We start from the raw sequence: 24,320 nt of genomic DNA on the forward strand, positions 1-24,320 counted from the left end.
ATTATCTGTAAATATGTAGTTAACAAATTGACCTAGTTTCTGTATTTTTTAAGTTTTTGTACTAAAATTTATAGATACAGTATGTGCCAGCTAGCAAAAAGCTACTGTAATTGCCAGTCGTAGTTCAGCATGCACCTAATCCCCGAGACTTGTCCAGTGATGCTGTAAGGAATTTGTGCTTAAATATTGCGAGCTGGGGAGGCAAACAGCCACTGGCCTGGGGCTTTTGGCTTCCAGCTTCCAGCTGGGTTTTCCCTGATGGCTGTGTGGAATCTCCTTCCCCTGGGTGTCCTGTACTGCACGGAGGGCAGTGCGAGGGACAGAGCGGTGGCTTCGAGCTTGCTCTGGAGCTGAACTCAATGGGAACCAAGTTCAGGTTCTTTGCTGCAGTTTAATACCGGCTTGTGACTATGTTTTTCAATCTCTCTAGAAATGATCTGTTTTTCCCCTTCCAACTGTTTATGTCTTAAGCCCGAGTTCATCTAAATCTACTGGAGGAAAAAAAAAAAAAAAACCGAAAAACAGCAAAACAAAAAAAGACTTTGATTTGAGGTCGTTGCCTGCTTTTAGTGCCAGGATCACACATTTCTATGGCAACTCTGAGCTCAGCAGAGTGCAGAAATCAGCGCAGGGTTGTTGACAAGCTGAAGTCGGCGGCCGCTGCCTCTGCACGGCTCCGGCAGAGCCTGACTGTGCCTGGTGGCAGCTGCCAAGGGCGAGTTTGGGGGTGCAGTGTGGTGGCTTGTGGGGGTTGCAGTGTCCCTGCCCCACCCCAGCTGGCTTGCCCTGCAAGACCTGCTGCTGAGTGAGGGGTGGGCTCCTAGAAATGGTCAGGATCTGTGCTCCGTGTCCTGTGGCAGAGGCAAGCCTGTGAGTCAGTAGCTGTGCTGAGCATCCCGGGAAGCTGCGAGCAGAGGAGTCTGAGCGCCGGTGAGGCCGTGCTCTCCGGGTCTGGTTGTCCTGGAGGTTGTAGGGAATGGGAGCTTGTAAGGATTCGAGGGTCAGAGAAGGAGAGGCAGACGTGCGCGTACGGGTTTGGCTTTTGGCAAGCAAACCACCCGCTTCCTTTCTTCAGCTTTTCTTCCCTCCTAACCCCCCGCAGCTCTTCCCCCTGCTTTGCTTGGAACAGGAACATTTTTTTACCTGCCTAGAAACAGCTAAAAGATTGGGGGGGGGGGGGGCAGCCCTGATGTAAATAATTAACGTTGCAAAGTGAAGTGTGTATAACATAAAAGGCTACAGCCCTTTGGTGACTTGTAAATGCTTTGAGAAGGTTGTGGTATGATGTGGAGGGGCCAAGCGACCTGCCCGGCCCCGCAGCCATCGCTGCCCCACCGCCACCGCGGGGCCGGGGGGTCGGGACAGGATGGGGGGACACCCCGGGCCCCTCGGCCGTGGGACCCCCCCCCTCGGTGTAGTGGATGGGAGGGTAGCGTAACGTGTGTAATACGGATAGGAGAAGCTGTGTGAGGTGTGTATAGTGTATATTTTTTAAAAATAGCTTGCTTGTGTTGTGAAGATTTTAAAGACAAACTTGAGAATTCTAGCCTAACTATTAACACAAGTTTAACATCAGTTACCCCACTGGGTTCAGAGCCTCTTGAATGTATATTCCTTTTTGTAACCTAAATGACCTATTCTTCTACCAGTCAGCCAGACATCCTATTTATATTTTTAATTTTATATATTACTTTCCATTTGTTTTCATTATTTCCAGCATGTTTCTGGGTTTGGGTTTTTTGTTTGTTTGGGGGGGGGGGGGTGTTTCTTTTTGCACAAGAATTGTGTGAAGTCAAGGAAATGTTAACTCAAACCTGGTATTTTCCAACCTGTTCCCCCTCCCCTTCCTCTCCTCCACCCCTGTTGTGGTTTTTTTTTTTTTTTCTTCCGACAACAGTTTGGGATTTTTCTGGGCTGGGATGCAGCGGGTGGGAGGAGGGGATGGCTCTTTTCCATTTGCAGCTTTTGTGCAAATGCCAGGTCTTTTTGCCAGTCAACTAAAAAAATGCTTCACTTGCTGGTTGCTTTAAAAAGGAAAAAAAATTTAAATAAAAAACAAAAATGTAACCTTATCAGTGCGATGTAGACCCTGGCGGGAGGAGGGGAAGTGCACACCTGTAGCCACACACCTCTGGCTTTGGCTGCAAAACAAAAGCAAACCTTTCCTGGCGAGGAGGTGACCACAGGGCAGCTGCTGCCCGACCCCGTGGAGGGTTTGCTGGGCACGAGCTCCGTGTGCGGCCGGGCTCGGAGCCGTGCCGGGAGCGCCATGCCTTGGGCTAGCTCTTCCCCCTCGGCAACCGCCTGCTCATGTGCACAAACCCAAGAGCTGCCTGCTGATGACAGCAAAGCTGTTGCTGCTTTTCCTCTCCTCCTCCTCCTCTTCCTCCTCTCCCTCTCCCCAAGGAGGTCCAGCTCCCCAGCAAGAGCTCACCCAGCGCCCGGCCCCAGCGCCATGGCCGTTTGCTCTGGGGCATCATCCAGGTATGGCCAAGCCCGGCCGGCGCCGTGCTGTGCCACAGAGCATTAGATAGAAAAAAACACACACATATCTGCTGTTTTACTATGAACACTGGTCTGAGGTTTCCAGGCTCAGCACCACGGTGATGGGCCATGAAGGATTTAACCAGGGGAATTAAACTCCTTCTTGCTTCCGTGTCTGGTAGCACCAGCTGGTATGAGTGAATCTACAGGTGTGCGTTTTCCTTCTTGTAGAAAATGCCACGAGCACTAACTGGTAAGGCTTAATGTACAGTATATTGTCAGTATTCTGGTATTCTTCTGGTTCAACATACATTATAGCTCATATATAACCTGTATTAATTGTATAGATTGTGCATTTAAAGCTGTTACCAAGTTGTCAGAAAATAAGAGAAGAGAAAAAAAAAATAAGGTCATATGTAATATTTTGTTTGTAAGTATCCTTTGTATCATAGCAAAGGAAATGTTAAAAAAAAAAAATCAACTGTAATAAAGTAATTTTAGTACACAGAGTGTCTGCCTGCCTTTGTGAGACCCTGCCCCAGGAGGGCTACCGCGTGTAGGACCTCTGCCAGGTGAACACGGGGAGCTCGACCGGGGGACCCCCCCACCTGCGGGGCCGTGGTTGCCCCTTCCTCCTCTCCTCCATCCGCAGGAACTCGGCCATGGCTCTGAAATATTCCAGCACGGCCTCGTGGGCCCAGCAGCGCCCCGGCCCCCGCCGGGGGAAGCCGCAGTGCCCCCCGTGCGGGGTCAGCAGCAGGAAGAAGTAGGGACTGCTGCGGAAGAGCTCCCGGGGCAGGCTCTGGGCCAGGGGGCCGCGCACCGGGTCATCGGCGCTGCAGAGGCACAGCACCGGCACCGCCGCCTCGTCCGCGTCGCGCAGGGGCTCGTTGCGCTCCCAGTAGCTCTCCCAGCTGGTGGGGCGGCTCCAAGTCCGGCAGAAGAGGGTTTCCTCCAGCTCCCGCAGCGAGCGGCTGCCCAGGAGCCTGTCCATGTCCACCACCTCGGCCAGGGCCCCCGCGTACCTGTGGGGATGGGGCGGCCATCGTGGGCTTGGAGGTGCAGGGGTGCTGCCATGGGCTGGGGGCAATGGGGACACTGCTGGGGATGGTGGGATGGGGGCCACGGAGAATGTTGGCAGCAGCTGGGACATTCTGCCGTGGGAGGTGGAGGGTCATAGGGGTGCCACTTGGAGCTGGGGCCTACAGGCCTGTTGCCATAGGGCTGCCACCAGCTTGTGTGCCCATGGGCTGCTTGACAGGGCCCTCCTGGCCCTGCATGCAGAGGAATAGGGGCGACTGCCCCAACCCCAGAGTGGCTTAGGAGGCCCATCCCAGCCCCTTGCCAGGGATCCTGGAGGGTCCCCACAGCACAGCCCAGGTGCCATGACAACGGGAGACTGCCGGCGCTCCTGCTTCGTTACCGTGACAGCAGCATTTGCACTGGGAATAGGAAGGGGGGAGATTCTCTGCTGCCCACCCCCTAGCACCCCATCCCTGCAGTAAACACTGTTCCTTGCTGCACCCATCTGAGATTTGCTGCAGCTTCACCTGTCACTTGTTTGCCCCTAGGTTTTGGGGTTTACCTGCATCTTTTTGGCTCCCATCTGGCCACCTGCAGGGTCCCTTAGCCCCCGCAAGCTCTCAGCACCCCCCAGGGAAGTGCCCATTTGCTCAAGGCCTTGGCCCAGGGTAGTTTGTCTCCTGTCTCAGCCAGTGCTTGGTCCATTCGAGCCTGGCTGTGTTGGGCAATAGGGAACCCAGACCCCTTGGGAACGGACAGCAGCAGTCGTAGCCTCCAGCCCAGCCCTGGGTTGGCATCACGGTCCCCCCATCAGGGCCAACGGGAGGGTCAGGTTCTGGGGACAAGAGGCAGTGCAGGGAGAGGGGCCAGCCCCACTCACCCCTCAGGGTCCAAAACCAAATGGGGGCTTCACCAACTCCTCCCAGGAGGAACTGTGAGACCCTGCCCCAGATGTCCCAGCTCAGGAACCCCAAGATGCTGCAGCTGCCCCACCCAGGCTGGGGACACATGTGGTGGCCCAGCTGGCCCCACGGCAGCCGGCTCCAGGCTGGTGTTCATTAACCAGCACATTTTGCTGCCCTCAGCACCTCTGCCCCTGCTCTGGGGCTCCCGGTGTCGGCAGCAGCACCCACCCCATGCACACCCCCTCGGTCATCCGAGGGGTTCCCGGGGTATACCCATCCACCTCCCCAAGCCCAAGGGACTGCACTGACCTGCTCAATCCCTGCTTGAGGTGGAGGAGCAGCGGCCACTCGTAAAGCCAGGGCATCCTGGCCTCAAACCAGTCCCGGCCACGGAAGATGGGGGAGAGGCAGGCAGCGGCGGCCAGGCGGCTGGAGGAGCCGCTCTCGCCCAGGTAGGCGAGCAGCAGCCCCGAGCCCGAGCCCTCGCTGACGGCCAGCAGAGAGGCAGAGGGGTGCCGGCACCGCAGGTACGTCACAGCCTCCCGCAGGTCCCCGGGATCCCCGAAGGGCTGGAGCCGGGGGGTGGTGAGGGGGCAGCCATTGTGGCCCCGGCGGTTGAAGATGACGGGGATGAAGCCCCGCTCCAGCGCCCGCAGCCCCAGCTGCAGCAGCCCCCCCGTCACCTTCCCGGCAGCGTTGGGAATGAGCAGCAGCACTGGGCTGGAGACCCCCCCGCCGCCACCTGCAGCCCCCCACGGCCCCACCAACCAGTCCAGGGCAATCAGCCCAGCGTCGGACAGCTGCAGGAGCTCACGGGCCACCACCGGCTCCGGCTCAGGTGGCTGCAGGAGCTGCCACAGCATCTGGAGCCGGGGCCAGCTCGGCCACGGCCAGCGTCCCCCCCGCAGCGCCGCTGAGCGCCCCAAGCTCCGCACCAGGTGCTGGGCCAGAGCCGAGGGCTTGCACAGCAGCCGGCAGTGCCCCGAGCCCTCCTCGGCCATGAAGGGGATCCCCTCCTCCTCCTCCTCCTCGTCCTCCTCTCCCACGTCTCCAGGCACCTCCAGGCTCCCTGCCCAAAGGCACCAAGCTAGGAGGCCCAGCCCCATGAGCACCGCGGCTGCGGCCACCAAATCCTCCGGGGACAGCATGGAGGCGGCAGGAGCCTCAGCCGGCAGCCCCGATGGTCGGCGGCTCGCAGAGAGACGGCGGGGCTGTGCTGGGAAGCCCAGCCCCGGGGCTGGGTAAACAGCAGGGCTGTGCCGGGGAAGGCGTGAGCGGCGGCCAGCAGGGCCAAGGGGACTGGGTGAAACGGGAGGGACACGTGGCCAAGCCCTGCCTGGCACCGCAGGGGTTGAAGCCCCTGCAGCCACGGACCCTCCATGGGCACAGGAGCCATGGGGCCGGGAAAAGCTGCTTTTGGTGCCTAGGGTTAGGGCTCCGCCTAGGGTTGGGGTTTTCTAAACCACAAAGCCCAGAGCTCCAGGCACGCTGCAGCTGCAGAGGGCATGCCAAGGAGGACACAAAAGTCGTTCCAAGGAAGCACCTCTGGAGGCAGCCACCTTGTGGCACTTTTGTGTCCTCCTTGGCATGCTGTCTGCAGCTGCAGTGTGCCTGGAGCTCTGGGCTTTGTGGTTTAGAAACCCTAACCCTAACCCTAACCCTAGGCAAAACCGTAACCCTAACCGTAGCCAGCAAATCAGTCTTGCAATGCTCACACCTTTATTGATACAAATGTACAAGGACACATCTTACAGTGGGGAGTGCAGCCCCAGCACGGGGCAGGACGCCCGGGGAGGGGTTCAGGACGCCCGGGGAGGGGGGGCCCGCGGGCGCCCCAGTCCAGTGTAATGCCGTGGGTGGCCTCAGGGATAGCGGCCACCCAGAGAGGGGTTTTGTGGGGAGTGGGGGTACAAGGCCACCGCCGCCACGGACAGCTACAGAGGCTATGTACAGGATAAGTTAGGCGCGTGCCGCGGGGTGGGCAGGGGGCTGTACAGGGGGATGCAGGCACCTACCCCGCAGGCTGAGCACCAGCTCCTTGATGGCGCGGGGGGCATGAGGAACCCCGCACCTCGGCTCCCCAAAAAGGCCACTTGCAGCCATGCTCGCCCCAGGTGCTGGCTGCTGCCAGAGGGAAGGGAGGCATGGAGAGTGAAGGGGCCTGGGGACATGGGGGGGGACTCGGGCTGGCGCTCACTGCTTCTTCTCACGAGTGGTGATGGTGACCAGCTGCTTGGCGGCCTTGGCGATGTCGTAGGCACACTGGATGACCTGCTGGGTCAGGAGCTGGTAGTCCACAGTGGCGCCGGGCTCAGGGGGCACAGTCTTGCGGCACTCGCTCTGCAGCCGGTAGGCGCTGGCATTGAGCAGCCGCAGGGAGCTCCGCACCGTCTCCAGTGCTGGTTTCTGTGGCAGAGCACAGGACCAGCGTCAGAGCCTAGGCTCAGGGGGCTGACAGTGTCTGGTGGCGATTACAACCACCCCAGGGACACACCACTCCTCCTACCTTAGGGAAGAGTGATGCCATCTCTGTCACAGCCGAGTGGATCTTCTCTGAGCAGGGCACGAAGCTGGGGGCAAGGGCAAAGGGTGAGTAACACAGAGGACAGCGGCTCCCGACCAGGGAGGGTGACAAGGCATGGCCCCAGCCCTGGTCTGGGTGTCCAGAAGAACCCTGAGGCTGTGTCCCAGTCCTACCTATCATGCTTGGACTCTTGTGCTGCCCGCAGCAGCTCCTGAATGTTCTTGGTGACCTGCTCAGTTTTGAGGATGACGTCCTCTGTACTGGGCAGGCCAGGGTCCAGCTCCCCGTCCAGCGGGTCCAGCTCATGGGGGAAATCCTCATCCTTGCTCAGCTCCACATACCGCTTCCCCTCCATGCTGCAGGAATCAACCAACCGCCCTGGGTCAGTATCAGCCCCCTGTCCCTGTGTCCACATGTACCCTGCTGCAGCCCCCAGCCCCACCACTCACCTGATCAGAACCTCACCGGCCTGTGTGTTGTCGTAGTCACTGTCAGTGCCGCTGCCATGCCGGTCCAGCTTGCTCTGGAGAGGAGAGGAGCAGTGTCAAGCCCTGCCCAGCCCCATCCCCACACAGGGTCGGGAGTCTCCCCACCACAAAGGTTGTTCCCCCTCCCTGATACGTCACCATGTGTCGGGCACCATCAGGCGGGCAGGAGAGTAGCGGGGAGGATGGAGGGAAGGGCACCGAGGAGGCAGATGGACCTTTCCGGATCTAGAGGGGGAAAAGAGGGAAAGTCCATGGCTGAACGGGGTGCAGAACGGTGTGGAGCCGACCCCGGTGACGTGCAGGGGAGGACGAGCACAGGGGACACCGCCACCCTGCATGCAGGAACATTCCGCAGCTGCCATCCCTTGGGGAGGTCCCCGGCCTGACCCAGGGGGGTGCAGGGCGGTGGGGGGACAGGACATCCCAAAGGCCACATCCTGGGCAGGCGACAGCCACCATGTCCCATGCAGGAGCCGCCCCCGCTGCGGCCCCCTTACCCGGTACACGCTGGCCGGGATGTGCATGGAGTACAGAGCCTCGTCCTCCACCTCCTGGTGACACACGAAAGGTTACGGCCCCGCGGGGACGGGACCCAGCACCCTGTAGGGCTGGGGGGATTGCTGCACCCCAAAACCCTCCCACCCAGCCCAGCACACTCACGCCAGGGCTGAAGGGCTGGAGCCGGGTCACCAGCTCCTCCACCGGCTGCCCGAAGGGTTTCAGCGCCGAGCCCGGCTCGTACATGGAGAAGGCCTGGCGGTCCCGGCGGTGTGGGGGGGCCGTGCCCGGGGGGTGCCCGTGCTCTGGCCGCTCGCTGGGGGCCGGGGTTGGATGTGCAGGACCAGTCTGCTGCCGGATCTGCGTGTTCTCTGCCTGCAGCTTGTGGATCTGCAGCCAGGAGAAGAGGGAAGGCATCAGTGAGGAGGGGAGGGTACGCTGAGCAGGGGAGTCCCGCTGGCCCCACACCCACCTCGCGCTGCAGCCGGCGCAGCTCATCGCTCAGGCTGTTGTTCACCTTCATCAGTTGCTGCACCTTGGCCTCAGAGGCAGCCAGAGCCTTCTTCACCTCCAGGTACTCCTGCAGCGTGATGGGGCCATCTGACAGGTCGGAGGAGTCCATGCTCTGCAGGGAGAGGAGCTCAGCGCTAGGATCCCAGAGGTGGGGGTCTGGGACAGGGTCCAGGCCGGGGTCTGGGCTCACCCTGGCGCGGTTGTTGCGGGAGGCGTTGCGCAGCAGCTCCTGGTCCGTGTCCTCGTCAGAGGCGACGCTGTCGTAGTCGTGCTGGTCGTCCAGGTCACTCTGGCTCCGCAGAGAGTAGTCGAGGGCGTCTGGGGAGGGCAGGGTGGGTGCTGAGCACAGGGCAGGGGGAAGTGTTCAGCCCCACCTCGCTGCCCTCCGTGCCTCACCTGTGGGGCTGAGCAGACTCTTCCCTTGCTGCCGGCGCTTGGCTTCCCCGAGGATGTCGATGAGCAAAGTGGCAAACTCCCTGGCGTTGAACCTGGCCAGTTTTTGCCGGCCCTGAGGGCAGGAGGGGGAGAAAGGGGGTAAGCAGAGATCTGAGTGCACAGGGGAGTCGTGTGGCCTAGAGGGGGCCTCACCTGGTTGCGCGTGGCTGAGTACTCAGGGTTGACAGGGAGGAAGGGGACGGCGCTGCGCTCTGTCACCAGCGTGCTGTGGTTCTGCGTGGTCAGCCAGACTGCAGGAAGGCACCTGGTGTCAGACCCGGGGGACACAGGGGCTGGACCCCCCCGGACAAGCAGGCTGCAGGGCCCGGAGCCGGCAGGACGCAGGCGCGGGCGCAGGGCCAGCCTGCTGGGGTTGGGAGTGGAGCCTGGCCAGGCTGACGGGAATCGCCTCCCCCAGCCACCCAGCAGGGCTGGGGTCCCCCCATAACCCACTAACAGGACCCCAAAAGTGCTCTTCACCCTTTCAGGCACCAGCTCAGCACCCCCCAGCCAGTGGGAAGATGGTCTGACGCGTCTGTTGGCACCCGCCCCGCCACAGAAATGGGATTTCCCCCACCCTGCCACCCCCCAGATCAGGGCCACCACTGCAGGCTGAGCCCCCATCCCTGGGGGATCCCGGCACCCACCTCCGGCAGCACCCCAGCCCTGGCACCCAGCGGCGGCCCCTCGCGCTGAGCAAACCTTCCCGGCCGGAGGAATGAAGAAGGAGGGGCCTGCGGTCCCGGCGGACGCGTCCAGATCGGGGGGAGCGCAGGGCTCAGCCGCGGCCCCGCCGCTGCTCCTCCCCCGCGCCGCCCGCCCGCCCCGGCCCTGGGGGGCTGCACCCCGCACCCCCCGCTCACCCGCGTCGTTCTCCCGACGGTCCACCTCGTCGTACACGTCCATGGCCAGCTCCTCGAAGAGGCGGTTGCTGAGCTGCAGCAGTACAGGGGACAGTGTCAGGCAGGAGGAGAGGGGCAGGCGGGACACCCCCAGCCCTGCCCTGGCCCCAACTCACCGCCTGCAGCTTCTTCTTCGCTGCCTTGGCCAGTTCAGAGAGGTCCAGGCTGGGGGGTACGGGGAGGGGGAAACAAAAAGTGGGGGTTATTCCTGGCCTGTTCACAGCAAAACAGTCCCCAGCTGCACCCCACCAAGACAAGGACCTCCCCCCTCAGGCATTGGGGGCTTCACCAAGCAGGGCTGGCAGGCAGGCACAGGGATATGAGGTGGTGGGGGGTGGGCGGGACCCCCCCTCCCCGAGTGCCCCCCAGGTGCTGGGCAGGGCCGAGCGGCCAGGGCTGCAGGGGGGGCCCATGCCAGCAGCATGGGAGTCCCCAGAGCCGAGCGCCGAGCGGACAATACCTCTGTGCCATGCACTTTGGGCGCACCCTGCGCTCCGGAGAAGGCAGCGGAGGGAAGAACAGGATAAAGGCGGACGTTAAACGCGCGGGCAGGCTGACCCCCCACCCCCCAGGGACGCTCCAGTGACCGGGGTCCCCCCTCAGCCCAGTGGGGATGCTGGGGGGGACATGGGACAGGGCAGCAGGGCCACGGGCGCCATGCACTCACCTGTCAGCCATCTGCGGGATGATGTAGTGCCCATTCTTGTGGTCTGCACAAAGAGAGGGGTGGTGAGCAGGGCCATGTGTTCCCTCCAGGGTAACCCCCTCACCCAGGACCCCCTCACTCACCCGGCTTCCTGCCGCAGAGGTAGAAGGCCAGCCGGTCAGTCAGCTCGTACTGGCACTCCACCAGACGCTCCGCCAGCTCGTGCTGGGCTGCCTGCCTGTGGGAGGGCCGGCAGGGGTGATGCCCACCCTAGCTGGGGGTGCAGGCAGGGGTGACCCCCTTCCCTGCCCTCACCTGGCATAGTCAATGGGGGTCCGGCCGTTCACATCAGGCGCCCCAGGGTCGGCACCGTAGACCACCAGCAGCTCTGCCTGCAGGATCTGCCCGGCCTTGGCAGCCACGTGCAGTGGTGTGGTGCCCTTCTCCTGCGGGCATGGGCAGCCTCAGCCCTGCAGCCTGCATGTGGCATGAGGCTCCAGGACCCCCCTGGGCCCCACACCACCTCTGGGATCCCTGAGCCCCGCCAAAGCTCACCGGGTGGAAGAAGTTGGCCTGGGCACCCAGTGAGAGCAGGCGCAGGCAGGTCTCCAAGTTGCCTGTCCGCACGCTCGAGTGCAATTGCTGCAGAGGAGAGAGCTGGTAATGGGGGGATCTGTCCCCACTGCCACAGGGGGGTCCCTGAGCCCCCACCCCACCTTGCTGAGGTCCTTGGCAGTGACGCCGTCATCATCCCGGCAGGGCAGCTTGTGGACGAAGGCCAGCATCTGGTACTTGGCACGGATGAACTCCGACTTGGTGGGGCTGGAGGGTGGGCAGTGGGTTTTGGGGTGAGGAGGGGGCTCCCAGCCAGTGCTGACCCCCTCCCCACAGCACAAGGGGCACTTACTGCACTTTGTCCTGGGGGTTTGCCTTCCGGCGCCCGCTCTGCACCTGCGCTGGATCCAGCAGCGAGTGCTCCCAGATGGAGTTGGCCCCGTTGCTCGCCAAGGTGTGCACCATCTGCAGGGGACAGGCAGGGCCCAGTGGGCACGGGAGGTCCCAGTGTGTGTCTCTCCACATTCCAGTGTCCCCAGCACCCACCTGGAGCAGGGTGGCGGGCCAGGGGCTGTGGCGCAGGTGCTTGACGATGGAGATGTGGCGGCCCAGGCTGCGGTGCACGCTGCAGCACTCGTCACAGATGAGCACCCCGCGGTTGATCGACGCCCAGCCAGGGTCTGGGGGTGGCATGGGGTTGTCAGTGGGTATTCCCTCCCCACACCATCCCCTCCTCATGCATCCATCCAGCAGGGGGATGCGTTGCCACAGCAACCATTTCCCGAGAGATGGAGAGGGGCTCAGCCCATCACCAGGGGAAACCCACGGGTTTCCCATAGCAACCACCAGCCAAAAGGGGGGCAGGGTTTGGCCCCCCACCATCAGGAGGACAGCTGGTGGCAGGGATGATGCCAGCACACTCGGATCAGGGGCACTCTGGCTCACTGCAAGGTCACTCACCCCCAGAGCCCCCGGCTGTGTGTTTGGGGGGTCCTGGATGGGGGCAGTGTGCCCTGCAGTGTGGGTGGGCCCCCCCAGTCCAGGGGCTCCTACGTAGGGTGGTCAGCAGCTCTGCAGCCTCAGCACCCCAGTGCAGCCATCCCACAGGACACCCCAGCTCCGGGGCAGGTGCCACGGCCCCCCACGCTTCCGTGCCCCTCCAGCCCCGCCGCTGGCCCCGGCCAGCCGGACTGGAGCCCTTTGTGTCCCCGCTGGGAACAAAGGATCGTTTGAGCAGCCGCGCTGGCCCCGCGCTGGCACCAGCCCCGGCACCCGCGGGGGCACCGCTCCCGGCCAGGCAGCAGCTCCCCACGCCTGCACCCCAAAAACGGGTCCTGGGGACAAGGGGGTCTGGCCCCGTGGTGCGGCCGCTGAGCTGCAGCTGTTCACAGCAGCATGAGGACAGGATTTGAGGACCCCCGCTGGGTCACAGCCACCTCCCCCCCTCCCGGGAAACGCAGCCAGGCACGGGGTGACGATGCTGAATGGTTCCCAGGTGTCCCCTCTGCCGGGCACGACGGGGGAGTCCTGGCACCCTCTGCCCAGCCCCACCCCCTCCCCTTGGTTCTGTAGGTCCTACACAAACACCACACTGTCCCACGGCTGGGGCAGCCCCAAGCTCGGGGACACAGGGCCTGGGGAGGTGGCCGCACTGGCCCACCCGATGGCCCTGAGGGGGGACAGTGGCCCCACGACCTCACAGAGGGAGGAAGGCAGGCAGGCAGCCAAGCCTCCCCCACTTCCTTCCTCCCTGCAGGGTCCCGGACCCCTCCCCACGCACCCCCCCAGAGCCCTGAGGACCCCGTGTTGTGGGGCACGGCATCCTGCCGTGCTGCAGTGCCCCGGGGCCGGGGTGGGGTGGCCGGGGGGAGCGGTGGCCCCCCCAGCCTGGCAGCCCCGAGCACGCAGATGGCAGCGCCTTGGCAGCCAGTGCGGCGGCATCTGTGCCTTCGCACCCGCTGCCCACGGCCACCGCCGGGAACAGGACGCTCCGTGCGGGGGGAGCCGGCCCGCGGCCCCCCAGGCGGGTGGATCCAGAGCATCCCTGGGGCAACAGCCCCTCCCGCCCTGGGTCCGCTGGGATGTGGTGGGATGCGGGCGGGCACTGCAGCAGATCGTGGTGTGCTTGCACAGGGACACTCCAAACCCTGGGAGGATCCTGGAGTCCAAGGGAGCTCGCCGCACCTCAATCCCTGCATCGGGATGTGGGCTGACACCGGGACCCCCAGCACTCGGCCCCGCACCGGTGATGGCAGGGCTGGGGCCAGCCGGCATCCCTGCGTGGGGCCGAGGGAGGCCGGGCAGAGGGACCGAGGCACCCCACGGGCACCTCCCCTTGCAGGGCCAGGCAACGCATCCCCGGCAGCGACAGCGGGTGCTCCCATCGCGCTAGGAAACGGCCTCTGGACTTTATAACTCATTTCCTCCCATGGCTGCCAGGCGATAAGAGATTGGAAGAAACTGTTTTCCATTTCCACTGGCCGCAGCAGGGAGCCCGGCACCGCCTCGGGAACCCCTGGCCCCCCGCTTGCCCGCCGGCACGGGGGATGCCTGGAGGCAGGGCAGCCTTTCGCCCACGCGTGCCGACAGCTCTCCTGGCAGGATCCGGCCATTGGCACGTGGCCGGAATAATTTCGGCACAGCCTTGGCCCGCGGGCAGCTTTCCGGGGCCGGGTCGGAGACCCGTTCATTCATTGCCGTGGGGCCACCTGCACCGGCTACCGGCAGGTTTGGGGTCCGAGCCTACCGTGGGCAGGGTTTGGGGGGCCAAACCCTCCGCGACGCCCACGGGCGCGTCCCCAGCGTGGGAGCTGTGGGCACCGGCACCGCCGGGGATGGGAATGGTCTTGCCCAGGCTCGGCTCTGGCTTGCAGCGCGGCGGCCGCCCGGCTCGCCCGACCGGCACCGCCAAGCCCGGATCCGGCTGGGGTGGGTGCTGGCTGTGGGCTGCAGGACGGCGTCCCCCATCATCCTGTCATTTACAGGGTCACCAGCGCTGCTGGCACCGACCGGCGCGTCCCCAGGCTGTGCCAGCAGCCCCCGCGCTGGGGTGAGAAAGCCGTGGGTGGTGCAGGGGGGCGTGGGGGCACTCGGGGTGCGCTGGAGGAGGGCATGCGGGGGTATCGGGGTTGTGTCTCGAGTGTATGCGGGTATTCCAGGAGGCTAAAAGGGGGTGCAGCAAGGGGGTCATGAGTTTCATCAAAGCGTTTCACTGGGGGCACATCAGAGGGCTCCTGGGGGGCAGGCGGGGGACTCAATGGGCTCCCTTGGGTGTGCAGAGTGGGTTGGAAAAAGGAATCGCCAGGGCGGTCCTGGGGGCACTCAGGGAGCTGCAAAGGGGTCTCGATGTGGGGCGTAGAAGGAGATGCAGAAAGGGTCATGGGGAGCAGTCCGGCGGCAAACACCTCGGGGTACAGCGGGCCTGACGGGTGTACGGGGGACGCACCGGGGGTGCCGTGGGGCGCAGAGGGGGTTCTCGGTGGCGCGGGGGGGCGCGCAGGGCAGGCTCCGGGGGCAGCCGGAGGCGCGGGGGGGCTGGCGGGGCCGTGCCGGTGCCGATGCGGGGGGGCCCTTACCTGGGGCGCTGCAGTCGGCGCACACCTCTGCCCGCGGCGCCTTCCGGGACATCCTCAGCGGCGAGGCGGGCCCGGGCCCGGGCCTCTGCGCCAGCGTGGGGCGGCGGCGGCGCCCCCGGGCCCGCCGGGGGAGCGGCGGCGGGGAAGGGGGGGAGGGCCGGGCGGCGGGGCGGGGGCAGCGGGGCCCGGGGCGGCGGGGCCGGGGGCTGCCGGCTGCTCCCAGCGCCCGGCGGCTCCGCAGGAAGCGGCGCAGGCCCGGCCCCGGCGGAGGAGGGGCCGCACCGCCCCCGCCCCGCCACCGGCAGCGCTGCCGCGGCCGCCCCGCACCGGCACCGGCGCCGCCCCGCACTCGCAGCCGCACCCGAACCCGCACCGGCGCCGGCACCGCCCCTCACCGGGACACGCACCGGGAACGTCCCCGCCCCGCACACGAATTCGCACGGGCACCGGCACCGCTCCACACCCGCACCGGGAACGCCCCCGACCCGCACCCGTGCCTGCAAACGCCCCCCGGACAGCTCGGTCCCGGACCCGGGCACCTCATCTGCTGCTGGGCATCAGCCCTGTCCTTGCTCTGCTTCTGATCCCGGGCATTCCCTAGTGCTGACCCCAGTGCCCGCCCTCGGTGCACTCCCGGTCCCCTTTTCAGCCCAGAGCACTGTCCTGGTCCTGCTCCCAGCCCTTGTCCTGTTTATCCTGGAGGGGTGGCACTGGTCCCATTCCTATTCCAGGTCCTGTGTAACCCAGTCTCAGCCCAGGGCACCCTCAAATTGCTTCACTCCTGCCCTGGACACTTGTTCTGGATCCAGCCGCAGTCCTGGGGCAGCCCCAGCCCTCTACCCTGTGCCACCTCTGACTGTGGGATGCCACCCCACCTCTGACTGACTCTGCCACCCACTCTCCGACACACCCCTTCTCCAGGACACGGGGTTTGGCCACACACCATTTAGGGTGCTCAATAGGGGATTTTGGGGTGGGTGGGGCGATTAGGGACTATTTGGGGTCTGCTCCCTACTGCGACCCTTTAGGTACTTGGACCAGAGGGGACACCCCATGGGGGCCCCACAGACAGTGCGGGGGTCAGACCCCAGCGGGAGCGGGGGCAGTGGGGCCGCATCGTGTCCCCAACACCGTGGGGCAGGCGGGGTGACCTCACCGCTGGCTGTGAGGAGGTGGCTCATGACGTCATGGGGCAGCCGGGCTGGCAGGGGGATGGGGGATGCTGTGCGGGGACCGGGGCGGGGGGATGCGACCACCGTCACCGCCACGGCTGAGCAGAGAACAACACCGGGGGGGTTCCCGCCACGGCAGGGTGGGGAACAGCGGGGAGGGGGGGCAGGAGCGTGGCGCCGGCGGAGGCCGGGGCGGCCGCAGAGGCCCAGCCTTGCATTGTTCTCGGGCGGCAGCCGGAAAACGCGACGCCCGCCCGGGAGAGACGCAGGCGGAAAAGGAAACGGGGCTGGGGGCCCGTGCCTGGTGCTGCGGGGGCGGGAGTCGGGGTCCCCCCACGGCCCCCACCTGGTCCCCACCTGCCGCCTTCACCCCTGCCCAACCATATGCCCGGGCCCGCTACCCCACTGGGGGAGCGGAGGTCAGCTGGGAAGGGGAAGATCAGCCTGGGAAAGGGGGGAATTTGGGGAGGATGCTGACCGCTAATGGGGTGCCCCTTCGCAGGCCCCCCCCGCGGGATCGGAGGCCGCGGTGATGGGCTGAGCGTTGCGGGAGGGGGGCGAAGAAAGAGGAGGATGAAGATGAGGAAGAAGAAGGGGGCGATGCCGGGCAGGGCAACTACAAGTCCCATGAGGCCGGGCGATGCGGGGGGGGCCGGGGAAGCACCGGGCGGGAGGTGGCGGCCCGCCCCGCCCCGCGCCCCCCCCGCCCCGCGCCGCGCCGCCCCGCGCCGCGCCCGCCGCGCCGCTCCAGCATGCACGGAGGATGCTCGCGTCTTGCTCGGGCAGGAAGGGGCCGGAGGGCAGGTACCCGCTGCATTACCTCGTCTGGCACAACCGCGCCCGTGACCTGGACCGGGAGCTCAGCGCCAAGCAGGTGGGGCGGCGCGGGGACACTCCCGGCACGGCCCGGCCCGGCCCGGCTCCGCTCGGGCTGATGCAATGCTCGGGGCCGGGGTGAGGATGAGGATGGAGATGAGGGGGGTGATAAGGATGGGGTCACTCTCTGCGCTGGCGGGGCTCTGGGGGTGTGGCGTGTGTCCCCACCTGCACCCCTGGTCTGTGCCTGCTGCCCCCGGGGCTGCCACGGAGCGGTGGGTGCCACCCGCGGGTCCCCTTCATCCTCCAGAGCACGCAGCCCTGAGCATCCCTCTGCACGTGTCCCCAGCTCCCCGCTAGGCCTCTGCAGACCCCCGACCCGCACCCCGCTTCTCAGGGTATTGCCAGCCACCTGGGGGTGCAGCATTCAGCTCCCCACTCTCAGGCTGAGCCCCTCTGGGGGTGGGGGGCAAGGGCCCTGGTGCTGTTGGGGCGCAAGCCCCCAGCCTCACAAGGGCTCTTCTCAGGGTGACGGGACCCACTTTGTCCCTCAGCCCGGGAACCTCCCAGCCGCCCGGTGATGGAGCGAGGTGTGGGTGCTTCCCCGGCGGGTTCCCAGCCTCCCTCTCCCCCGTGGCGATGCAATTCAGGTAATTAAAACCCAACCCCGAAGACGCAGGAAACCGCAGGCGCTGGAGGGAGGCTGACGGGGAAGCTGTGCTGAGCATCCCCAGTCTCTCGGCCCGGGTCCTCAAACCCCAAGGCACTGAGGGCCATGCTGGATGGACCCTGGTGATGCATGGAACGGGGGTCATTGTGCCGCGAAGCTCCCGCCGGGATGCAGGCGATGGCTCCCGCCACACCCGTCTCCATTGTGGGGTCCAGCCGGAGGCTGCGCCAGCATCGCCCCGGTCTCTCACCCCACGGCCAGTGTTTTTATTTTCCTGCTAATTTGGGGTCAGTCTTCCCAGGAGCTCAGCGCGGCAGAGATCAAAGCCGGGCTCGGCAGACGGGGAGGTGGAGGGGCTGCGGGGGGGCTCTGACCCGCTTGCCTGCAGAGAGGCTCCAGCCCTCCAGCCTGGCAAGTACGGGGGCTCTGCCCTGGCCCCCGCTGGCATTTGCTGGGTGAAAGCAAAGCCGGCCATGTGTGCACCCCAGGGGTGCGGGGGGGTGGCAGGGGTGGGCATGGGTGCTGCAGGCCAGACTCTGGGGCAGATGAGGGCTTGGGGAAATGAGGTGAGGGCCAGCCCAGGCTCCTGCTCTGTCCAGGGCATCCAGGGACACGGCTCAGCCCTTATCCCTGCCAGAGCATCTCCCGGGTAAGGGGCTGGGGCTGGTGCTGTTGAAATGCTGGAAGCTGGGTGCTCCCCTGCTCAGGTCTCTGCCCTCCCTCTGCCTTGGTGACCCCCACAGGGCAGTGGCTCCACATGCTGCCCCTCCCCAGTGCAGGTGTTTGGGGTTGGGAAGCACTGGGGCAGCTGGGAGCATTGCTCCTCTCCATGTCCTCGTAAGGGCTCTGTGTCTGCCGCCCCCAAATTGTCACCATGGGCTCCCATCCACACTTGCCTCCACAAGGCAGCAAGGGTCAGTGGGTCCCCTTGACAGGGACATCACGAGGATGTGGCAGGCAGTGACGCGGAGCCTGTTGTGCCAGGACACCCCTCACCACAGCCTGCCCCCTCAGGCGTGACAGGGACCCGGGGCTGCACAGGGACAGCAGTGCCTGGCACCATCTTCCCGTGCTGGCTCATGTCCCCTGTTGCTACCCAGGAGCAGGAGCTGGGGTTCTCCAACCCAGGGACAGCCCCAGTGGAGGGACGTGCTGTGCCACGTGCCCGGCTGGCTCAGGAGGAGCAACTGAGCTGCGGCTCTGCACTGCACCGCTGCCACCCCAAAGCCACCCCCGGCCCTGTCCTTGTCCCTGGTGGGTGTCACGGCCCCAGGATGGGCAGCACCTGGAGGTCTGTGCAGTAGTCCCCAAGCTGGAGCCAACCCAACACCAGGGCTCAGGACTGAGCTCTTGCTGGCCAAATCTGGGTCATGCCATGTCCCCTGGGGTGGCTCCAGCACCATGTCCCCACACTGGGGACCCTCATCCTGCCCAGTGATGGGGCTGGGCTGCAGCTGGGGAGCCCCACTGAGCCTGCTGCCCCCGCCCCCAGCTGGGGGGTGATTGCCTTAATTAGAGCAGTTTCATTAGTGCAATTAAAAAGCAGCAGTCGCCTGGAGAGCATTGGAGCGGCACATTGACTCCCAGGGAACTGGGGGGCTGTTTTACTCCCGTGGTGTGGGCAGACTGGGGGGGTCCCCCTACCTGGTGAGTCCCTGGGGATGAGGGACATGCCTGGGCAGGGACAGGAGCATCCCTGGGGCAGCAGCAATGCAGGACATGCCCAGAGCAAGGCAGGTGAGACTCTGGGCACCAGGGAGCCCATGCTCCACCTCTGCCCATGCCCAAGCACCTCTGGGTGCCCGGTCCCAGCTGGCTGGCACCTTTGGCTCCTGCACCCCAGGTTTGTTCTCCTGAGGGTGGCCCCCCCAGCATCAATTATTTGGGCACTGCCCCACTGCCTCCTGCCCTGGCAGCATCTGAGTGCCCCTCTCCAGGCACTTCTACCCCAGCTGGGTGCTGGGGGCACAGAGGGTGCCCCCCCTTCCCTGAGCCATGTCCCCAGCTGGGCACGTGTGACGCTGCTTCCCACATGGGGAGCAGGGCCCGTGGGTGCCGGGGGTGCCCACCCGCCACCGCACCAGGGATTCCTCAGGGCTGGCAGGGTGCCAGGCTCCGGGTTTGGCACAAACAACGGCAGCCCCAGCGACGGCTCCCCAGGGCCCCGGGGATCCTCCGAGCAGCCGCTCCGCTCCCGCAGCCGCCGCCCCCGGCTCAGGCAGGGGAACACGTGCGCCCGCCGCAGCCCACATCGCCCGGCCCTGGCAGAGGGGGGCTGCCGGCAGCTGCTGCCTGGCAACTGGGCACAACCCCCTCCAAATCCTAGAGGTGGGGGCTTTTCTGGAGCTTGCAGCTGCATCGAGATGTGCAGAGCTCCATGCGCTGTGCCGGGGGCATCTGTGCCCCCCACTGCCGTGCCGTGCCCCTGCTGTGTGCCTGCCTGGTGGGTGCAGCCCTGCCTGGCTGTGATGAGGTGTGCTGGGTGCTGGCAGCCACCACCGTGCTCTCCATGCCCTCTCCATGAGTCTGGCGGTGGCAGCTGGGAGAGGCTTCGAGGTGCCTCTCTTGGGGGAGGTCAGGGGTGGGGCTGCTCTCCCAGATACTGTCAAATGTTGGCTGCTTTCTGTGTCTGGGAGCTGCGCATCTGTGGGAGAGCACTGGAGAGCAAGGTCTGGCCACCCCAGTGATCTCAGAGCCTTGTTCCTTCCTGGCAGGCTGACATCGAGCAGCTGGACCCCCGAGGACGAACTCCCCTGCACCTGGCCACCACGCTGGGCCACCTGGAGTGTGCCAGAGTGCTGCTGAAGCATGGCGCCGACGTGGGCAAGGAGAACCGCAGCGGATGGACAGGTGAGCGGGTGGCTGCCGCTCTCCATCCTCCTTCAAGCTGCCCTGATGCAGACACGGGCATGGAGATGGGCGTGAGCATGAGCATGGACACGGATGTGGGCATGAACTTGGTCACATCATGGTGAAGCTCCCCAAGGCACTGCTCACGTGGTGCTCTGTGCCTGTGGCTCCTGTGCAGCGCCCAGCTCTGCAGTGCCATGTGTGCCATGCTGTGCCACACCGTGCCACGGCCCTGGGCACTGCCCCTTTGCCCCGCAGTCCTGCAGGAGGCTGTGAGCACCCGTGACCTGGAGCTGGTGCAGCTGGTCCTGCGCTACCGCGACTACCAGAGAGCCATCAAGCGCCTGGCGGGGATCCCCGTGCTGCTGGAGAAGCTGCGCAAGGTACCTCCCTCAGCAGGGGCTGCAGGGCTGCGGCCACGGGCTGCCCCTGACCCCTCCGTGCTCTCCACAGGCCCAGGACTTCTACGTGGAGATGAAGTGGGAGTTCACCAGCTGGGGTGAGCTCAGGGCACAGCGTGGCTGTGGGAGGAGCGGGAATTTCCCAGCAGAGTCCCCCTGTCCCTGCATCCATCCCCATCCCCAGGTTGGGGGTCACCTGCCCTCTTGTCCCCTGCAGGCCCCCATTCTGCCAAGACATTTTGTTCCCCAGGTGTGTCCCCCACCCATCTCAGCGCTGGCAGCCCCCTCGGGGGTGCGGGTGTCCCCATCCCCAGCTGGGCTATTGGCATCTCTCCCCAGTGCCCCTGGTGTCCAAGATCTGCCCCAGCGACACCTACAAGGTGTGGAAGAGTGGCCAGAACCTGCGGGTGGACACCACACTGCTGGGCTTCGACCATATGACCTGGCAGCGGGGCAACCGCAGCTTCGTCTTTCGGGGACAAGGTGAGGTGACACCGCCGTGTCCCCCTCCCTGGGGAGTGGTGCTGAGTGACACAGTGGGGGACCGTGGTTGTCCTGACCCCATTCCCTGCAGACAGCAGTGCGGTGGTGATGGAGATTGACCATGACAGGCGGGTGGTCTACTCGGAGACGCTGGCCCTGGCTGGCCACGACCAGGAGGTGCTGCTGGCTGCTGTGCAGCCCACCGAGGAGCAGGTGATGGGGCGGCTGACGGCCCCCGTCGTCACCACCCAGCTCGACACCAAGAACATCGCCTTCGAGAGGTGGGCTGGGGTGGCACCGAGCCCACCCCCAGGGGTGCTAGCACACCGGGCTGTCCAAGCACGTTCATGGTGCCCGTGTCACCCTAGGAACAAGTCCGGGATCCTGGGCTGGAGGAGTGAGAAGACGGAAATGGTGAATGGGTATGAGGCGAAGGTGAGGGGCAGGGAGTCGAGCTGCTCGGGGGGGTACGGTTGGTTGCAGCTGTGAGGTGCCCACCTGTGCCATTCCCCCTCCTCGGCCAGGTCTATGGCGCTTCCAATGTGGAGCTGATCACACGGACACGGACCGAGCACCTCTCAGACCAGCACAAGGGCAAGAGCAAAGGTGGAGCCAGCACAGGCTGGGGGGGCAGGGTACCCCTGGCTCTGCCCTCACCCCCTCCTCTCCCACAGGCTGTAAGACCCCCCTGCAATCCTTCCTGGGCATCGCTGAGCAGCACGTGGGGCCCAACAATGGGGTGAGTGTCTCAGGGGTCAGAGGGGGTGGCCCTGCAGTCAGACCTCCCCTCTCACCCCACGGGGCTGTGCCCCCATGCAGACGCTGATCACGCAGACACTGAGCCACGCCAACCCCACTGCCATCACCCCTGAGGAATACTTCAACCCCAACTTCGAGCTGGGCAACCGGGACATGGGACGGCCCATGGAGCTCACCACCAAGACACAGAAGTGAGAGGGGGAGCAGCAGGCAGGGACTCCCTGTGTCCCCACCTCCACTGCTGCAGAGCTCGAGGTGGGGACAGGTGGGTGTCCCCAGCCCAACACCTGTCCCTGGCAGGTTCAAGGCGAAGCTGTGGCTGTGTGAGGACCACCCGCTGTCCCTGTGTGAGCAGGTTGCCCCCATCATCGACCTCATGGCAATAAGCAACGCGCTCTTCGCCAAACTGCGGGACTTCATCACCCTGCGGCTCCCGCCCGGCTTCCCCGTCAAGATTGGTATGGACTGGGCTCTGCTGCTGACCTGGCTGGCACAGCCAGCTTCCCTCCTCGCCTTTTTTCCCTTTTCCTGCAGAAATCCCCATCTTCCATATCCTCAATGCCCGAATAACCTTCGGCAACCTCAATGGGTGTGACGAGCCAGTCAGCTCCCTGCGGCACAGCCCCAGCAGCGAGGCACCCTCACCCAGCAGCGACTCCTCCAGCGTCAGCAGCTCCAGCTCCCTCAGTATGTGGGGGGACATGGTGAGGTGGGATGGGAAGGGGTCCCACTGGGGTCTGGGGGTACAGCTGCTGGGAGTGGGTCACGGCAGGGTAAGGGACACAAAACTGGCAAGGTGGAGTAGAAGGGGTGCCCAGCCAGGCCAGCTCTGCTCTCCCCACAGCCTCATGCCGAGCGTGTGAGATGGACCCGGCGCTGTTCGAGGTGCCGCGGGGGTACAGCGTGGTGGGCACCCACCAGGACGCCCTGCGGGAGGATGAGGATGACCTGCTGCAGTTTGCCATCCAGCAGAGCCTGCTGGAAGCAGGCAGCGAGTATGACCAGGTGGGCACGGCCACCCCTTTACCTCCTTCTGGCTGAGAGACCCTGCTGCCCACCCCATCCTGACGCTGCCTGGGATCCTCACTCACCTCACCTCTCCATCCCTGCGTCCCACGGTGGCGGGTCAGAATTCATGCTGGGGGGGGCTGGTTTTTGGGGTGCCATCCTCCAAGCACCCCTCTATCTCTGGCCACAGGTGACCATTTGGGAAGCACTGACCAACAGCAAGCCGGGCACCCACCCCATGTCACATGAGGGCCGCCGGGGAGACAGGTTGGTAAGGTCTGGCCAGCCCCCATGGGGGGAGTGGGTGTGGGTGCCGGCCCCACGGGGACCCCACTGAGGCCCTGCTGCCCCCCAGGACTCCCCAGCACACGGCAGCCCCGCGTCCCCCCGTGGCCCCGGCGCCGGGGGCCGGCAGGGCGCCGGGCGCGCTGTTCCCCAGCTACGCGGAGCAGCTGCGCCTGGCCATGGCGCTGTCGGCGCGGGAGCAGGAGGAAGCGGAGCGCCGGACGCGCCAGGAGGAGGAGGATCTGCAGCGCATCCTGCAGCTCTCTCTGACGGAGAAGTGACCCCGCACCCCCACTGAGCCCCTCGCCCACCCCAGTGGGGATGGGGACGTGTCTGGGGACACAGAGGCGGAGCGGTGTGGGGGGAGCCAGTCCAAGAACTGCGGAGGGCGAATGGGGAACAGGGGAGCAGGATTTGGCCCTGGGAGAGTGTCCCCAGAGCTGGGGCAATACTGGGGTGAGGTGGGGGCACCCCACAGCAGCACAAGGTTGGGGTGGGTGTTAACCCTGCACCTGGGATGGCAGGCACCAGGGAGGGTACCCCACGGACTGTACCCCTTCTCCAGGACACCCCTACTCCCCCAGCCATCCTACGGGGTGCTGCTCAGCCCCTCACCCCAGGAAGGGTTGGGGGGCACATCCTGCCCCGGATGGGTGGGCTGCCAGTTGTGTGGGGTTCCGGGGTGCCCCCAGAGCCAGGGGGCTCTGCCCAGCTCCCTCTTCCCCCCTGCCCAGGCGCTACCAAGTGCACTTACCCGGGAGCTGCTCTGCCTGCCAGCAGGGGTGGGGGCTCAGCCCTGTTGTACCCCACAGCCAGCGAGGGGCTGCACAGCTGCCCCCCATGGCTCGGGGACTGCTGGGGCAGCTGAAGGGGTGCCTGTGGAGGGCAGCCCGGTGTCACCCCCCCTTACCCCTGCTTGCACCCCTCCACCCTGCTCGGATCCCCCCCTTGGCAGCGCTGCACCCCCTCGTCCCGGGCACTGACCCCGAGAGAAACCTTACGTCAAATGGTGCTAACCCCGGCCCCCTGCCCCGGCTGCTCCCCCTTTGCACACGGGGGGCTGGGGGCTGCGGGGTGGGGGGGCTGGGCTCGCTCCCCTGGGACTTTTCATAGCTGGTGCCCCTCCCTCCACCCACCCGTGCACCCCACAGCAACATCTGGGCCAGGGCCGGGGGAGCCCGAGCAGCTCCGACCGCGGCCAACACCAATAAATGCTCTTTAATGTTCGTCTCTCTCGGCCTCCCTCTGCCTGGGCCGGGGGGTCACAGGCAGGAGCTGGCAGAGGGGTGCAGGCAGCACCCCTGGCACGGTGGTCCCTCATCCCTGGT

General features: G+C 65.3%; 3 protein-coding genes across 7 annotated transcripts; 1 reads left to right on the forward strand and 2 right to left on the reverse strand.

The window, feature by feature from the left end:
• Positions 1–2,700: 2,700 nt before the first annotated feature.
• Positions 2,701–5,835, reverse strand: ABHD15 (abhydrolase domain containing 15). Its single transcript, XM_059866154.1, has 2 exons — positions 4,722–5,835; positions 2,701–3,509 (listed from the first exon to the last, which is right to left on the reverse strand). The coding sequence occupies exons 1-2, from the start codon at positions 5,558–5,560 to the stop codon at positions 3,032–3,034; spliced, it is 1,317 nt and encodes a 438-aa protein (XP_059722137.1). The 5' UTR covers positions 5,561–5,835; the 3' UTR covers positions 2,701–3,031.
• A 279-nt stretch (positions 5,836–6,114) lies between these two features.
• Positions 6,115–14,693, reverse strand: GIT1 (GIT ArfGAP 1). 4 transcript variants are annotated; one of them, XM_059865979.1, is made up of 22 exons: positions 14,549–14,693; positions 11,520–11,653; positions 11,326–11,438; positions 11,135–11,240; positions 10,974–11,060; positions 10,734–10,864; positions 10,562–10,656; positions 10,440–10,482; positions 10,233–10,259; positions 9,889–9,937; positions 9,734–9,806; positions 9,024–9,121; positions 8,832–8,943; positions 8,626–8,753; positions 8,395–8,547; positions 8,085–8,312; positions 7,922–7,975; positions 7,563–7,649; positions 7,386–7,459; positions 7,110–7,292; positions 6,919–6,982; positions 6,115–6,818 (listed from the first exon to the last, which is right to left on the reverse strand). In XM_059865979.1, exons 1-22 carry the CDS (start codon positions 14,598–14,600, stop codon positions 6,606–6,608), a joined length of 2,304 nt encoding a protein of 767 aa, XP_059721962.1. In that variant the 5' UTR covers positions 14,601–14,693; the 3' UTR covers positions 6,115–6,605. The 4 variants fall into 4 exon arrangements, with proteins under 4 accessions (XP_059721962.1, XP_059721963.1, XP_059721964.1 ...); XM_059865980.1 differs by lacking the exon at positions 10,233–10,259; XM_059865981.1 differs by lacking the exon at positions 7,922–7,975.
• Positions 14,694–16,440: 1,747 nt separating this feature from the next.
• On the forward strand, positions 16,441–24,218 carry ANKRD13B (ankyrin repeat domain 13B). 2 transcript variants are annotated; one of them, XM_059866020.1, is made up of 15 exons: positions 16,441–16,594; positions 19,921–20,056; positions 20,315–20,439; positions 20,510–20,555; positions 20,797–20,940; positions 21,032–21,221; positions 21,309–21,375; positions 21,465–21,546; positions 21,615–21,679; positions 21,760–21,890; positions 22,000–22,157; positions 22,234–22,386; positions 22,544–22,704; positions 22,898–22,978; positions 23,063–24,218. In XM_059866020.1, exons 1-15 carry the CDS (start codon positions 16,484–16,486, stop codon positions 23,288–23,290), a joined length of 1,878 nt encoding a protein of 625 aa, XP_059722003.1. In that variant the 5' UTR covers positions 16,441–16,483; the 3' UTR covers positions 23,291–24,218. The 2 variants fall into 2 exon arrangements, with proteins under 2 accessions (XP_059722003.1, XP_059722002.1); XM_059866019.1 differs by having other exon boundaries at positions 22,898–22,974.
• The last annotated feature ends 102 nt before the right edge of the window (positions 24,219–24,320 follow it).

This window comes from Haemorhous mexicanus, chromosome 22, assembly GCF_027477595.1.
Source record: "Haemorhous mexicanus isolate bHaeMex1 chromosome 22, bHaeMex1.pri, whole genome shotgun sequence".
NCBI classification, from domain to species: Eukaryota; Metazoa; Chordata; class Aves; order Passeriformes; family Fringillidae; genus Haemorhous; species Haemorhous mexicanus.